The 15,859-nt window shown below is 32.2% G+C and overlaps 1 protein-coding gene across 1 annotated transcript in view; it reads left to right on the top strand.

Moving 5' to 3' along the window:
• The first annotated feature begins 3,741 nt into the window (after window positions 1–3,741).
• The window catches only part of LOC148612682 (uncharacterized), a 30,712-nt gene continuing 18,594 nt past the window's right edge, over window positions 3,742–15,859 (top strand). Inside the window, exon 1 of the mRNA XM_088590544.1 lies at window positions 3,742–3,857. Coding sequence (XP_088446670.1) covers window positions 3,843–3,857 — 15 coding nt within the window. The 5' untranslated portion in view covers window positions 3,742–3,842. The remainder of the gene's footprint in view (window positions 3,858–15,859) is intronic.

Raw genomic sequence — 15,859 nt, 5'->3', positions numbered from 1 at the left:
CATCGTATACCAAATTCTATCATTTTCAATTAGTTACTTCAAGTATAAGTAAACACTGCTTTGTGTGAGAAGTAATGATATTTTAATAATTTTTTCGAGATATTTTTTAATGCAACCAAGAATTATAAAAAGTACTGCTGCCCAAAAGAACGAAAGATAACTGCGATTCATTGCAAGTATTGACTGTTTAGATATAGCATCATAGTTTATATGGGGAGGACAGGTGAGAAATCAATATAATAGAATAAGATACATAAAATTTAGACATTGATACCTTGATACCATTGTCTTTTATCTAAAACCATTGTAGCAATAATACATCAAACCACAGTTCTTCAAGCTGCTCGCGGCGGTAGACGTTCGTTTTCTCTTTTACTAAACGCTGCAGACAGGCTTCTCGAAATTCTCGGGCGTCATTCAAATCATGCGTCGTTAGACAATCGGATAGCGTCGCGTAAAATGATTTTTTTCCCGACTACGCAAGATTTTGAGAGGGAGGACTGCAGCGTCTGGAGTGAATTTTGAACTTCAGTCACTGTTCCGGGCTTGATAGTTCTTAAATTGATAAACTAATGAGAAATTTTTTATTAGTTTCCAACACCTCCTTCAGATAAAACCATGTGTACAAAATGATCGATACAACATGGGATATATTTATTTTTCTATGTGTTACATGCATTCTCTATATGTCACAACCTCTCACTTTATATCCATTATGACTATATATTAATTACTAAATCACAAACCCATCGTTGCATGGTGTTCGTCGCTTCCGTGTAGGAGTACAAAAAATAATGAAATGCAAAACACGAATATACACTTACTGGTTTATTTAAATTTCATGTGATTTATCAATTACAATTTCAAAATGATGAAAGATCAGATAAATTGTTCACAAAAACGAAAAGCTTAATAAATTGTTAAAAGTACAAATCCGTTAATGCTCTTTTACAATCACAAAGTAAGACAACATCATTATAAAATTAAATAAAACGAAGACAAGCAGTTAAGATAAACAAATAAAAACCGCTCATCCACAGATAAAGCATTCTACTAAATGATAAATTATTTTCTCACATAAAAAGTCTATTTTGTAGGCATACGATCGATTAAACAACAATTTCTTACCATTCATAAATGAAGACAATGCTGTCATTTTTATAGTTAAAGATAATAAGTGAAAGACTTTTGTTATAACTTGTTATGCTTATCAAAACAAAATATTGGTTAATAAAATAAACTTTGCCCTGTGGCAATTATATGCTGCCTGTTTGTATGCAATATACTAGAAGTCATACAATTGTGATTGGAGCGGGAGGGTTAAGTGCCGTAAACTTAGTTTAATCACAACTATCTGTTGGAATGGTCTGTGCAAAATCAGGACCAGATTTTTTTTCATACATTTTTTTCGGTTTCTTTTTTCCCTGATATTGCCATCTTAACATGGACTTTTTCATTCCACTTGTATAGTGCCTAGAGTTTTTCAATGCGGTATTTTTTTAAACTCTTTTTGACTAAAGTGTTGAATATTATCTTCAAATTTAGAAAACGTTGCATTTTTGTACAGTTCATTTGTGTTATTAAATCATGTTTCATGAATATGCACACTGACATAGATGTTTCAAAACATTTTTTTAATTTTGTAATTCACCTTTGCTGTTTTTTACAAACTGATAATATTCATGCAAATGATTTAATACTCAATTAAATCATTGTTTTGCATTACTTCAATTGGACGCTTATCCTACCGGTGCACCTGGTCCATGCTCCCAGTTTTAGTGGAGTCCGAGTTGCTCTTTTACTTTTGTTATTTTGTATGTATGATTTTAGTTACTTTATGTTCTTTGTTGTGTATGTCTGTTTTCCATGTCTGGTCTTTGTCCCTGGATTACATTCTTTTGATTACCGCTATAACCTTGGTTCCCTTGATTACTCTTTCATAAGCTGTTTGAAAATGTTTAATCACGTTTTATATCATCTTGTTGAAATATAATCGAATAATTTTATTTCATGATCACTTATAATAATACATCATATTGATAGTTAAAACATATGCATATATATATATATATATATATATATATATGTCTCAGAATGTGACGACTCTATTTCCTACACTGTTCCATCGGATTAAATTGATACAGGGAAACGTATGAAAGGTCTGAAAAATTCCAAACGATGTTAGAACTGTCAAATTTGCGATGCAAATGTTTGGTCGTTCCATCCGCGGGACTCGAACTCGTACCGCTGTGACATCTATGGCAACACCGCCTGCACAAAGTCCAGCGCCCTAGACCTCTCGGTCAGCTAGGCTATATAAAAATATAGCTTTCGCTGGCCGGGTCATTCCTCCTCGTAGGATTAATTTAGGGCTGTAACTTAGTACACGATGTATAGTATAAGGGTCTGAAAAATTCCCAACGATATTAGAACTGTCAAATTTGCGATATATAAAAATATATATATAGATCAAATGTGGTGTGTGTTGTCTCCCTTTCACCGGCATTAGATCGCGAAATGTGGTCACCTTCAAATCAGATTGGCATAATATCAATCAATTATATTTTTGAAGTTCATGTAGAACTCTTAGCTCCCAAAATGATTTTCTATTGATTATGAAAGATACATGACCTTTAATCCAGAATAATTGGGAACCCATTTTGGAAATCATGCAGTGGTAGGAACATGACGATGTATTAATCAGGTCGTGTACAAATCTCAAATTCGATACAAACATGACATAACAAACTGTATATGTTTCAATTCTGATTGAAGGATAGTCTTATCCTGAAGTGCAGAAAACTTACTCAACATAGATACAAAACTTTCTATTGTCTACAGTAGAACTCTTATCCTAATGTTTATATATTTTGGAATCTGATACATCGGTACATCTGCATTCCTTCACAGAAAAAAATATTATACTACAAAAAGACAATTATTGTTGACTTTGATTAACTTAATTTGGAAATAGGTTTATAATTTAGAACAATTAACCGTAAAACGTTTTTTTTTATTAGTCATTTGTTATGAAACGAAAATAGTGGTATTGTAGTAAAATCATTGACTTATAAATTCTTTTCATCAGAAATAAAAAGGATTGGTTATCACTGAATTTTTTTTTCGAATCATCGTTAAAATAAAATAATTCAGTAATCAACTTGCTTTGATTATTGAATTTAGACACAAAGACAAAGACATTCAAAAGGTCAATTATCTACATATATTCAGTTACTTTCCTTCTACAAATATATTTTCTTTAAAAGCAAGTTTGTCGTCATTTATTTTTATACTTATTATAACGAGGTGATCTACAATTCAAAGATAGATAAGACGAAGTGCGGTTTCATCGCATGGAAGAATAAAATGACAATGAGTTTGCAATGACAGATAACTGCAGTTCAGCTCCATTTAAATTACGAAATCGACCGAGATCAATCGAAAGTCAATGAAAATGAAACATTATGCCGGAACCCACAATTCCACTTAAAAGTCTATAAAGTCGTTCCGTCGCAACTACAAGTATAAAATTTTAATGATAGCCGTTCTTTGAGGTATGGGATTCTTTTGGATTTTATTGTAAACGATTTCTGATAGTTTCGTAGATGCATCACAAAATTAACGTTAACTTTAAGTGAGCGTTAAATCGTTGTCTTAAGAGCCGGAAATGCTTAATCCGTTGATACTCCCAGTTTAATGGTTTCGCAATGGCTCCTCAATGTCCAATTGTTAATTAGACTATCTGGCCCAAGATACTTGTTTATACATGAGTACATATATATGAAGCAAATAAACCAATTCTTTCTCTTTAAGGAACAGACCGTTGGACAACATCTATTACTATGATATTCTCTAAGGTAAGATTACAGATAAGAAGATATTTATAAAATTCTCCAGCTTTGGTTAACCTCCATTGCTATTCAAACTTGCATTGTCATACAAATATTACAAAACAATATTTAAAAAAATTTTGTTTGTTTGTTTATTTTTTTTTTATAAAATACACTGTAACTCTTTGGGCATTTTTCGGGTTTTTTTCTCGCCCTACCTTTAGAAATTACGTTTTGTAATTTGTATGTTTGCTGTTTGTTTGTTTGTTTTGTTTTGTTTTTTGTTTGGCGTAAATGGTTAACGTAGATGATTTGAAAAAAGAGACATTATAAATTATTTAAAAGGACAGCAGTGGTCTGTTATAATCTACTGAAAAAAAATCAACATGACACTATGACATGTTTGTTTTAATATTTCATCAGTTGTATACTTTGGATACTATTTGTAACAACTTACTGAAACGTTGACCATTTAATTGATGTGAAATAAAAAAATGAATTCTTACGAAAAAAGAAAAAATATATATAAACATTTTTAACTTTACTCAATATTTGACAGGGGAAGAATCCAATAGAATGAAATACAAATAAGCTACATGTCTATCTTTTCTCGACAAATACTTCAGATAATATTTGTAACAACCTACCGAAACGTTGACCATTTTATTGATGTGGAAAATATGTGTACATCATTTGGTTTGTATAACATCTTACATATCCACTGTTATTTTGTTATGTATGTATACATAAACGGGCCTAGCATTTAACAACTATACCGACGAGGCTTAAAACTAAGAGAAAATGGAAAAATTGTCCCCGTCAAGTTCACTTGTTCAAGTCAAACTCGTATTACAAAGTTTTGATAAAATGACGAGAAAAGAAATCTTAAAACTTCACCAAGCTTTTATGGTTGTCGATTAAAATAATTTACAAAAATAATTCTTACGAAAAAAGAAAAAAAATGTAAACGTTTTCAACTTTACTCAATATTTGACGGGGGAAGAATCCAACAGTATGAAATACAAATAAGCCATATGTCTATCTTTTCCCGACAGGTACTTCATTACAAGAATAAGTTATACTTTGTGGACAAACTTTATCAAAACAATTAATCAAAATTTCTAGTATCAAAATTTCAATAATAAGTTATGTTCTTGTAGATTAATTAAACAAAATTATTAATAAAAAAAAATGTATTAAAAATTTCAAAAGATATAAAGCACTTAGGCTTCATCCCTTCTATTGCACATGGTAGAACTTTTCGGTGGCTTCCTATTTCGATAGTTTTTGTTTTGAGTACTTCTTGTTTACAATTGGTGTGGGTTAAGAATATTCCATTATACTTGATTCTTATCCTGTTGAGGAGGGGTTACTCCTTGAAACATGTGAACAGCATATCAAAATTTAAAATATATATGACTGATTATCTTTTGTGTTTTACAAGACCATAAAGTGCTATATATAGTCAACCATATTCAACCTAAGAATAATCATCTTTTAAAAATTTTAAACCCAGCCATGCCTCCAAAGATCTGCTATACCAAATTTCAATTATTTCCCAGTCCACATAAAATTCAGACACTACCAGTGGTTAAGTGATTGATGGTGTAGAAAAAAAAACCACCAAACAAACGGTGTTTTTGTCTACATTGTCTACATGTACTATACTTTCCCGTGCAGGTCCGGGTGTCATAAGAATAGACCTGCAGCAGCGCTAAGCTTGTCGTAAAAGGCGACTAAATAGTGCTCAGAACCCTAGCCGGGGGTTTGGGCGCTCTGCCCTCAGAGCAACTGGGATGTGTGCCCCAGGTGGTGGAATGGGGTACCCTTGGCGTGTTACATGCCGGGGTTATCAGGTTATATTACGGAAAACCTGACCGCAAACCATAGTGGTGCACTGTGTTGCGAAAGATGCCACGTTCATCCCACGTGAAAGAACCCAACTGTGGTATTCTCCCGGAGTAGGAACCATAGGGCTCCGCCACAGGAGGCTAAATTGCCCGACTCTACCCACCTCTCCCTATTTCCAGTGGCAATCAAAATTTGTCGACCCTATTGTCCTTGTGACCCATCTCTTTTTCATTTCATAATCGTTTCATGTTCATTTTGTCATCAATTTCATGTTCATCGCCTGAATATAGCTGAAATATTGGTGCTCGGACTTTAAACCCCAACAAACAAACAAACAACTATACTTTCACATAACGATAATTATTGTTCATAAGATTGTGTTCCTTACGATTAGAGATACTTATGTCTCATTCCAAAAGTTTTAATCTTCTTTCCATGGATAAAATAAAATGGCAAAATCTTCCTTTTTTGAAAGGATACAGCTGGTATAATATTCCTTATGTGAATTCAATCGGTGCAACTTTCTTTTTATGGAAAGAAAACGAACAGTACAATCTTTCTTTTATTTAATTGATAAAACATTCATTTTGTGAAATACTTAGGGAGTTCATATTCTCGCTGTGTTTATTTAACTACTTTAGAAATGGATGGCTATTTTACTGAACATTTTTATTAAGAACAAATCCACATAACATTCAAACACTGTCAATGGTAGAGGTTATGTAATGAATAAACAATGCTGCTTCGATCTGCAAACACAATATTTTATGCAACTACAGTCTTTCTGTATACAGATCTGTATTTTGAGCAAACCATACATTCGTCTTTCTCTAATTAACTCAACCAAGTGAAGAACGTTTACTCTTGAAAAGTGCTAAGGTTATGGTTCGTGTTCAATCTTAATAATTTTAACCTCAAAAGTGATAAAAAATGATAGCCTATAAAGTTTTGGTGGTGTGTGATTGTTTCTGAGTAAAGAAATACTGAATTTTGTAAATTATCGACATGCACGAATCACCTCATTCTGACATTTATATAGACTGCCACTTAAGTTTCTATAGATCTGATGATTGATTAGAATGTTCCTTAATCAATCCAATATTACCACAGTCGCTTTAGTAACATTTTCCATTTGATAAAAAATAATATTGGAATTTATATTTGAAATCAATGTTATAGACCGGAAATATATCGGTATCTCATAATGTATAATTTAAGTAAAACTTGAAATGAAATTATATCTCAAACATAATACATTTAGAATATACAATATGTTTTAACATATGTACAAAAATGTGCCAAATGATAAAATATTTTAACAAAATTAACCGCAAAGACTTAAGGACCTAGTGATAAGAAACTGAAGACTTATTTTAGTCTTCACATTTAACTGAATTCATATAAAAAAATCGCTTAAAAAGTAGCCGTGGCAGATGAAATTTGTTTTGTTTAAGCAAGACCTTACTTCAACAAAATATACAGTTCCTTATCTGATTTCTGACGCTGTATTGCGGTGTGTCAAAATTTTTCATCTAACCATCAGTCATTGATCCGTCGATGAATGACAGTCTTAATCAATTATTTAAATAAACCAATATGCTCATCAATTGATAACGAGGCTTTGAACAAATGACATATATAAACACATATCACTCACTGTACTGTTTTTCGTAGATTTGTTCCACAGATGTAATGCAATTACAAAATATCTATACAATACCAGAAGAAAAGAAATGGCACATCATTATTTTTATATTTCTTTCATGCTAGTTATGGGCCGATCATAGAGACATCAGGAGACTGGTCAACAACCTTGTACTGAAAAGGTTAAGTTAACTAAATATAAAATTAAAAATCATTGGGTCGGGTCTTTTCTTAGGACAGCCTCTTCCTCCCCCTCCGCCTTTTGAGTCTTGGATCCTTCTGTATGTCCTTAATGATAAAGGTTTGGCTTCACAATTTCAGAAATAAATAAGGGAAACTCAATTTTATCATTATTTTACCATGGGCTGGAAATTTATGTCGCATTATATTACCCCCAGCGATAACGAGGGGTAAAATAACACCATAAATGGTCAGTCCGTGATGAATAATGATAAAATGGAGTTTCTTTCGATTCTAATAGGACTATTTTATTCATATTTTTGAATAGGTGAGGGTTATGAGTTGCACGAAATGTTGGTCGTGTGTTTATTTATTTTTCACCATGACTGTTGTCTAAATATCTTTTAAACATACTGGAACAATCATTTATCGTTCAAGGACAATACTTGCAACTGATACGCTAAAAGTAAGATCGTTGTTTAAAACTTGTATATTATAAAAGTTATGGTAAATATTTATTTTATCTTTCTACAAAATAATTACGTCTAAGCAACGTTTTGACAAACATAGCGTTAACATTTGATACCGTATTTCAGATTGCTATTTACTAAAATACTTGTTTCAAGCAATGTTGTGATATGTTTTGAACTTTGACACTTATTTTATATGATTGACATTGATTTTAATGTTAACAGGATAAAGCTGTCAAACATTCAAAAGTAGAACTAATTGGTCTGTGATTATTGAATCAAACGAAAATGAAAAATCAATACGTGATGTTTATTTTTTTTTATTCTTTTCTTACACCTTTCTCTTTATTTAGACCATACTATAAACCATATCAAATTATTGATGCCCAGAGCCAAATTAACAAGTTCAGCGAGCTCGTTTTGCCCTCAATCACTATAAAATTGTAATACCAGTTATTTGGAAGAAATTGGGCCAGCTGCTGTGGCAAAAGTTTTAATATTCTAACTCATATGTTATCTTTGTAACTTACAAGAAGAAAAAATAGTAATTGAATAATCTAACCAGGGCCCATGGCATGAAGAAATTGCAAACTACACGAAATAGCCCAGTAATGTATTAAGACATAATGTAGTACATGCGTCGGTTATGACACTTCACGAGTGACATGACAATATAGTAATTTACAATTTGGATTTGTATTGTATATACCTACTTGTGGGAGCTATATAATTGTCTTCCTAATAAAAATGTCAATTCCATTTTTCCCTATTAATTACTAGTTAAAGTTTAAACGCACAGGTCTGATAGATTAAGGAGGTAGACCTAGGATAAGGGACATAACTCTTGAAATCAGTGATGATATGTTTGTATCATATTCAATTTCACCAAAGTCTTTTAAGCTTTCATTTGAAACAGAATGATTGTTTGTTTGTTTGTTTGTTGGGGTTTAACGTCCGAGCAGCAATATTTCAGCTATATTCAGACGATGAATGGATGATAAAATGAACATGAAATGAAAAAAAAGGATGGGACACAAGGACAATGGGGTCGACAAATTTTGATTGCCACTGGAAAAAGGGAGAAGTGGGTAAGGTCGGGCAATTTAGCCTCCTGTGGCGGAGCGCAAAGGTTCCTACTCCTATCGAATACCACAGCAGGGTTCTTTAGCGTGCAAGGAACGTGGCATCTTTCCCAACACGGTGCACCACTATGGTTTGCGGTCAGGTTTTCCGTATTATAGCCTGACAACCCCGGCATGTAACTTGCCAGGGGTACCCCATTCAACCACCTGGGGCACACATCCCAGTTGCTCTGTGGGCAGAGCGCCTAGCCCCCGGCTAGGTTTCTGAGCACCATTTAGTCCCCTTATACGACAAGCTTAGCGCTGCTGCAGGTCTATTCTTTTAACATCCGGACCTGCACGGGGCGAAACAGAATGAAATCAATCCAAGTTACTTTGATGCTTACGTGAGATTGATATATAGAGCCTGAATACAAACGTTCCAATGATTTGTAGGAGTTGTGTCTCGGTAAATTTCGGTAAATTGTACACGTTTTTTCAAGTAGAATTCATTCATCAGTTGAATAAGAACCAATAATTAAACAGTTTTATATAAAACAAATGAATATGATAAAAGTTCTCAAAACTAAATGAATCGAAATATAAATCCAAAGCCACACCGCTATGTTCTACTGAAGTATATGAAGAAGCTATGTTATTGTAGCTACCTACCATGAATATTACAAGGAATGACGACTCAGTGTTTTTAAATTTTGTTCTAATGAAAATTTCTGTCAAATCTATGATGTGAATGCTTAAATATATTTTTCAACACAGAATAGTCTATCTACTGTCCTATTGAGCTACAAGTTAAAAAACTAAGCTGTGACATCGACACAATGTGTTCTAAATTCAAAAATTCAAATTATTTTTTTAATACAATTGAAGATAGAAAAGTAAACTAATTATAGTAATACTCTATGCTCATTGCATTTGATTGTTAGTGTGGTATGCGGTATTTGTACGATCAAACGAACTCGACAAAATTATTATGTAATTTCAAAATACAACAATTCTTGGTACATATATATAAAATATTTTTTCGATGCTAGACGCTGCATTGTGTGAACCATTTCTCCTCGTATAATCGAAATAACAAACGAGCTATCAAATATAACGTTATCAAACAATCACCGTCTTACAAAAGTATATTTGTCACTGACATCAAAGTAAAGGATTGACAATAATCTTTAAAACACTTTCATCTTAAAATTATCACTTTTAAGTAAAATAAAACCCTCCACAGGATTTCAGCCCGAGCAGACAAAGACACTTTTAAATTTAATATCGATAACCACCAATAAATGTTTTGTTGTTGTCAAGATCATTTGCAACTTGTCTCATCGGTAATTGGCAGTCTGATAGTTTATGTCTTTTTGACACTCAGTGCAATGAGAGAATCGAAGAGTTTAATTTAAAAAAAGAAACATTATTACATTGCTAATTAACAGTCCGACAGTGTACTCTGCCTCAACATTGAATTCAGTATGAGAATCAAGGAATTAAAATTCATAAGCAAACGTTTGACAGCCAAGTATTGTACTCAATTTCGACATCATTTTCAATTTTTAGAATCGATTGAAGTCTTTCAAGAACCAACCGTTTTCGGATCGGTAGTTGACAGTCTTGACTGCGAGCTTTTGGATTCTGAGTTAAATTTGAAAGGCGCGAATTTAAATATCAAGTCTAGAATTTTCAATGGTCTATATTGATTTGCCGTTCCTAAGGGTCCGACCTTTTCCAAGTTACATGTACGCGCAAGAGAATTTTGTTGCGTTTCTGGCATTCATTGCTATCGGGATAACTTCAAGTCCATAATTCGGAACATGTTTTTGAAACTTCTCATTGCACGTTAAAACAAAGAGAAATAATATTGAATCAGGGTTTGAATACTCGATAAGTAATTAAGTATAACTAATTTAAAAACCGAATAATTGACAAGCATAAACTGTAAACTTAATCATTTTTGTGCTTGGTATTTTTTTTCCTGTATTGGTAAATGCTGATTATTTGTGATAATGATAGAATTTTAGGAAAGATAAACTGCTATAATACTTTTTTTTTCAAGTAAGGTAAAATAAAGTGTCCATGTGCCAAAGGTTTCAAGCCAGATATTATAAAGTTTTCTGGTGAAAAATATTGAATTACATATATGTGTTGCTTTCACGTCAACGACATACATTTGTTTTAGAACTGGTTTAAGTAAATACACTCTGATGTGTGCATACCATTTTTTTTCTAATGTTGTTATTATCTTGGTATATTAAGACATGTACAGGCGTTCACATTTGATAACGTTGTGTTAGATGAGCGATTCGTATACAAAGAAAGGCGTTTTTTTTTTTGTTCCAATATCCCATTCCATGAGAATGAAAATTCAGCATAAGTGTCGGAAGGAAACCTTATGATTAATTGAACTTTGTGCACAATTTGGGGTATAAAAACTTTATTTACACACAACAATTAACCCTATTCTTTCATTCATGTTCCTTGAAGGGCATACTTACTAATTTACTCCTAAATATATGAAAAAAAACTTGTTTAAAGCATCTATAGTCGTACCCTAAACATGTATTTTTTTTCTGATTAAGATACCGTGATATTAGAAAACTGTAAGCTATGATAAATAAAAAATTCCCCAAACTACCATCCATATGATAAAAATATTATATTTTTTTTCGCTCAGGTGTTAGATCAATACCCCGTGATATGGCATATTTATAAAGCTCTACAAAGAAATTTGTAGCGAAGAAGATTCGGAGAGACGAAAGGTCAGCCGTATGAATTATCTAATATACCACCCGTTTTCAAACCGAGGTTATTTTAGTTAATCTCCTCAGTTCGCAAAGATTATCTCAATTCCCCAATCTCTGATCTCCTGATCGATCTTTCTCGTATAATAAAACTGTTTATATCAACATGTCAACTTCATTTGACAAAAATGACTTGTATCATCTCTATTTATCTACAAGAGGCTCAATCCTACATACAAATAAGCCATCAGTTTTCATTATAATCATTGGTAACTAAAGGGGTAACTTAGACGAAACATGTTCATCACATTAAATGTCTATTTCTTGTTGTTATCTATTCGTTCACATATTATAGTGACTTATAAGTACTTAGTTGCTTGACTTAAAATGTAAATGCTATAAACATTGTGTCAAAGACCATTATCATATGTTGTAATTTACTTGAATAAGTCAGGCTGACTATTTGTAAAATTATTTGATAAATGGGCTAAGAGAAATTGGACAGTTTGAAAAGGATGATGGTATCCAGAAAGTTACGGATTTTCTGAAAATGAAGTCGACGACAGCATCTAGTTGACACGATTTCCAAAAGATATAGTACAAAAAAGTGAAGAGAAGTTTACCATGTACTTATAAAGAACATACCAGAACTTATACAGATAAATGTGGTAAAACTAACCAAACATTTTAAAAAGTCCGTTTATATCAGTTTGAATTTTGAACCTTGGTTAACTGAACACCTGTCTAAACCGAAAGGGGCCCGGTTTGGTCAGGTTTCACAGTATGTTTAATTCAAAATATGAAATGAATAAGAATTTATAAAGTAAATGTTATTCTTTTTTCATTCGTTCTTGTTTTTACCTAATACGCATTTCATAACGTTTTTAAACGAAGGAAAACAATATTTGATACGTGCCGTGTGTGTAATACTCGAAGTTCCGGTGACATATTCAACATAATAAACGAACAACATGAAATATAGTAGAATATAAACGATGTATCAAGTTTGGTCCATAAGACATTTTTTTCTCCATAAAAGACAAATTAAAAGAGACATGAAAGAAATTACTGCTTTCATCAGATAATTGGAACATTACAAAAAAAATATTCATGAAATAAAGAACTATTAGAAAATGACACTACTTCATATAACAGTTGTAAGTGAAAATGAGTACGACATCAAAAATATTAAATCATCGATAGTGATAGTTTAAAACAAAAACTAGGATCATGATGCAATACACTTAGAATTACACGCAGTAAACATCAATTGATGTTTTCCGGTGCACTTGATTATTCCATCCAGGAAAATTCTGTTTTGCGTATTAGATTTAAATTGTCTGTGCGATATCTATAAATTCAAAGATCTAGGTTGTTCATGTGTTTGCTTTTTTCTCTTTTTTTCCAGGACTTTACTTGATTCAGTTATCTAATCGTTTTTAAGTTTATGTTAAAGGTTTAAATAATTAAATTAGAAAAATGTTTTCTTTGGTTTATGCTCTTGTTTTCTTTTCTTTTCTATTTTGTTTTTTTTTTTTTTTTGTTTTTTGTTTTTTGTCAGGGGTTTTGTTTTTCGGTTTGTTTGTGTAACTTGATCAATTAAGTTATCCCATCTTACTCACTATTACTATACAACTAACCCTGCGGATACGTACATTTCAATAAACTGGCCATATGAAAATTATCATTAAAGGAAAGTTAAGTCTTCCTAAACGATTGTAGTGAAATATATTATTACACAAATTAGTGATTTTTTATTTATTTTTTGTGTGTTATTTTATTTACAATCCAAACTTTCACCCTTTACAAAGCTCAATGTGTCTAACTGTTCGCGATTACCCCCCTCCCCAGCATATGCTGTCGTTCGATCAACGTTTAACAAGACAATAGGTGAATTCTAGACCGATTATGAATTTTTACTGTAAGAAACTTAATACAGTATAACATCTCCATACCGAACCCCTTTTCGACGTCAAAAAAGGTTCGTTTCAGACGTGTGCGTCCTCCGCCAAAAATCAATATACATTTAAATTCATATAAGAGACCGAACAAAGGTCTTGATTAGACATTTTTTCCCGGATGATTCAGGGTTTGGTTTTGACAGGTTTCACTGTACATGTATACCCAATCAACAATGATATTAGAAAAGTAATGGCAGATGGAAATTTTGCTTTGGACTGTATATCCAAGATGTATCTTTACCCTTTATTCATGAACTCATGGATCATTACGGTGTTTCCATCTGCACCATGAGAGCCGTTTGATCACCGTTTCATTGCTTTCCTTCCTCTTTCGTATACACCGGACTTCATATTGTACGAACAACTCGGTGACTGTTTCTAGAAAAAACAGAGGACGTTTACCCCTACGGTGCACTTGACCATCCCCATTTTGAACACCGAAAATTCAGATATTGTTGCATGAATTAATTATTGCGATGTAGAATTGTTTTTTTTTTTTCTAGATGCGATTTAAAATTTCCAGCTCTAAGCAAAACTTTCATTAAAAATAACTTACAGTTGAATTTGTCTCTTATAATTTAACCCATATTACCTTAACATAAACATTTTGTCGAATATAAACTTGTAGTTTGCTAATCTGTAACAATCGTAATTCCTTTTCCCTACTGAGCTATATAAACTCTTAAGACGTTCTTCCGATTACACTGAGTCGTATAATTCATTACATGATTATCTAATGACTTATGAACATAGAAGCACTATAACTATCCCTTAGGATGAATAACTGAACTTTAATCATAACTTAATTCCAAGATTTACATTATAACTATCTTGTAACTTAGAGTTCACTATCTATCATTAGCCTGTACTTTTTTATTTGAACTTGTTGACTGATATTTTTCAACCTCTCGTTCATGACACGATATTAAAAATGTTCGTAGAAACATCGGAAACAATGCTTTAGATTTTAGAATGAAAATGACTTTACACACCTACGTTGTGTATTTGCAAGAAGTCTAAAAATTCTAAATGAACATTGAAACTGGATACCGATAACAATATAACAGGTACTTTCGATTTTGATACTGACAATCTGAACTTGTTGACTGATATTTTTCAACCTCTCGTTCATGACACGATAATAAAAATGTTCGTAGAAACATCGGAAACAATGCTTTAGATTTTAGAATGAAAATGACTTTACACACCTACGTTGTGTATTTGCAAGAAGTCTAAAAATTCTAAATGAACATTGAAACTGGATACCGATAACAATATAACAGGTACTTTCGATTTTGATACTGACAATCTGGAACACATCGTATTATCAGTATCAAAATCGAAAGTAACTATTCTTTTATATGGCATCGTGCCGGGCACGTCATTAGTGTAAAAATTTGAATTGTACGAAAGATCAGTTTTTCTTGTAATTGTTATGAACAAATTATTATATAGATCATTCAAAAGTTCATTCCAAACTTGCACTTCCGAGGTTAACGCTCGACAAAGCCGTTGTAGTAAACTTAAACAGTTTTTATCAGTCTGCAATAACAGATTTCTTTCAAGTGTGATTGAGTTTCATTTTCAAATTTCTAGTACCGTTGAAACTTTAAGTTAATTAATGCTGATTAATATTTATGTTTATGCATTTATGTTATCAAGGATTTGTGTCTTTAGTTACTATTTAAATTTCTAATCATGGGTATGCTAATAACGCTTTGGTTATGCAGAAATGTCATTTAGAATGCGTCATGTAAAAAGTGCTATACTTTGGGATAATAAAAAGGGGAACGTGGCGGATGGATACTTTCAGAAATAAAGAATTATTAATATCATTTATACTGCTTGATCACAATCTTTTTCTCAATCATATGTTATAAACCACGTTGCATGCGATGCTTATATTTACTGACCATTTGTCAATATCATAAGTGACCCTGGGGTTTTATGGTTGCTAAAAATATAGACTCAGGTTACCAGTGTTGGAAAAGTATAATACTTGAGTAAATAAACTAAAAACAAAAAATTGAACATATCTAAATAAACTTCCTTCTTGTACAATTGTATCAAAATACAAAAAGTCACTGGTGACCTGGGGTTATTTTTGGG

The sequence above is a fragment of the Perna viridis genome, chromosome 7 (assembly GCF_037379345.1).
Source record: "Perna viridis isolate PV_CMFRI_1.1 ecotype Kerala chromosome 7, ASM3737934v1, whole genome shotgun sequence".
Lineage (NCBI taxonomy): Eukaryota > Metazoa > Mollusca > Bivalvia > Mytilida > Mytilidae > Perna > Perna viridis.
This window is presented reverse-complemented; position numbering and strand designations above follow the sequence as displayed.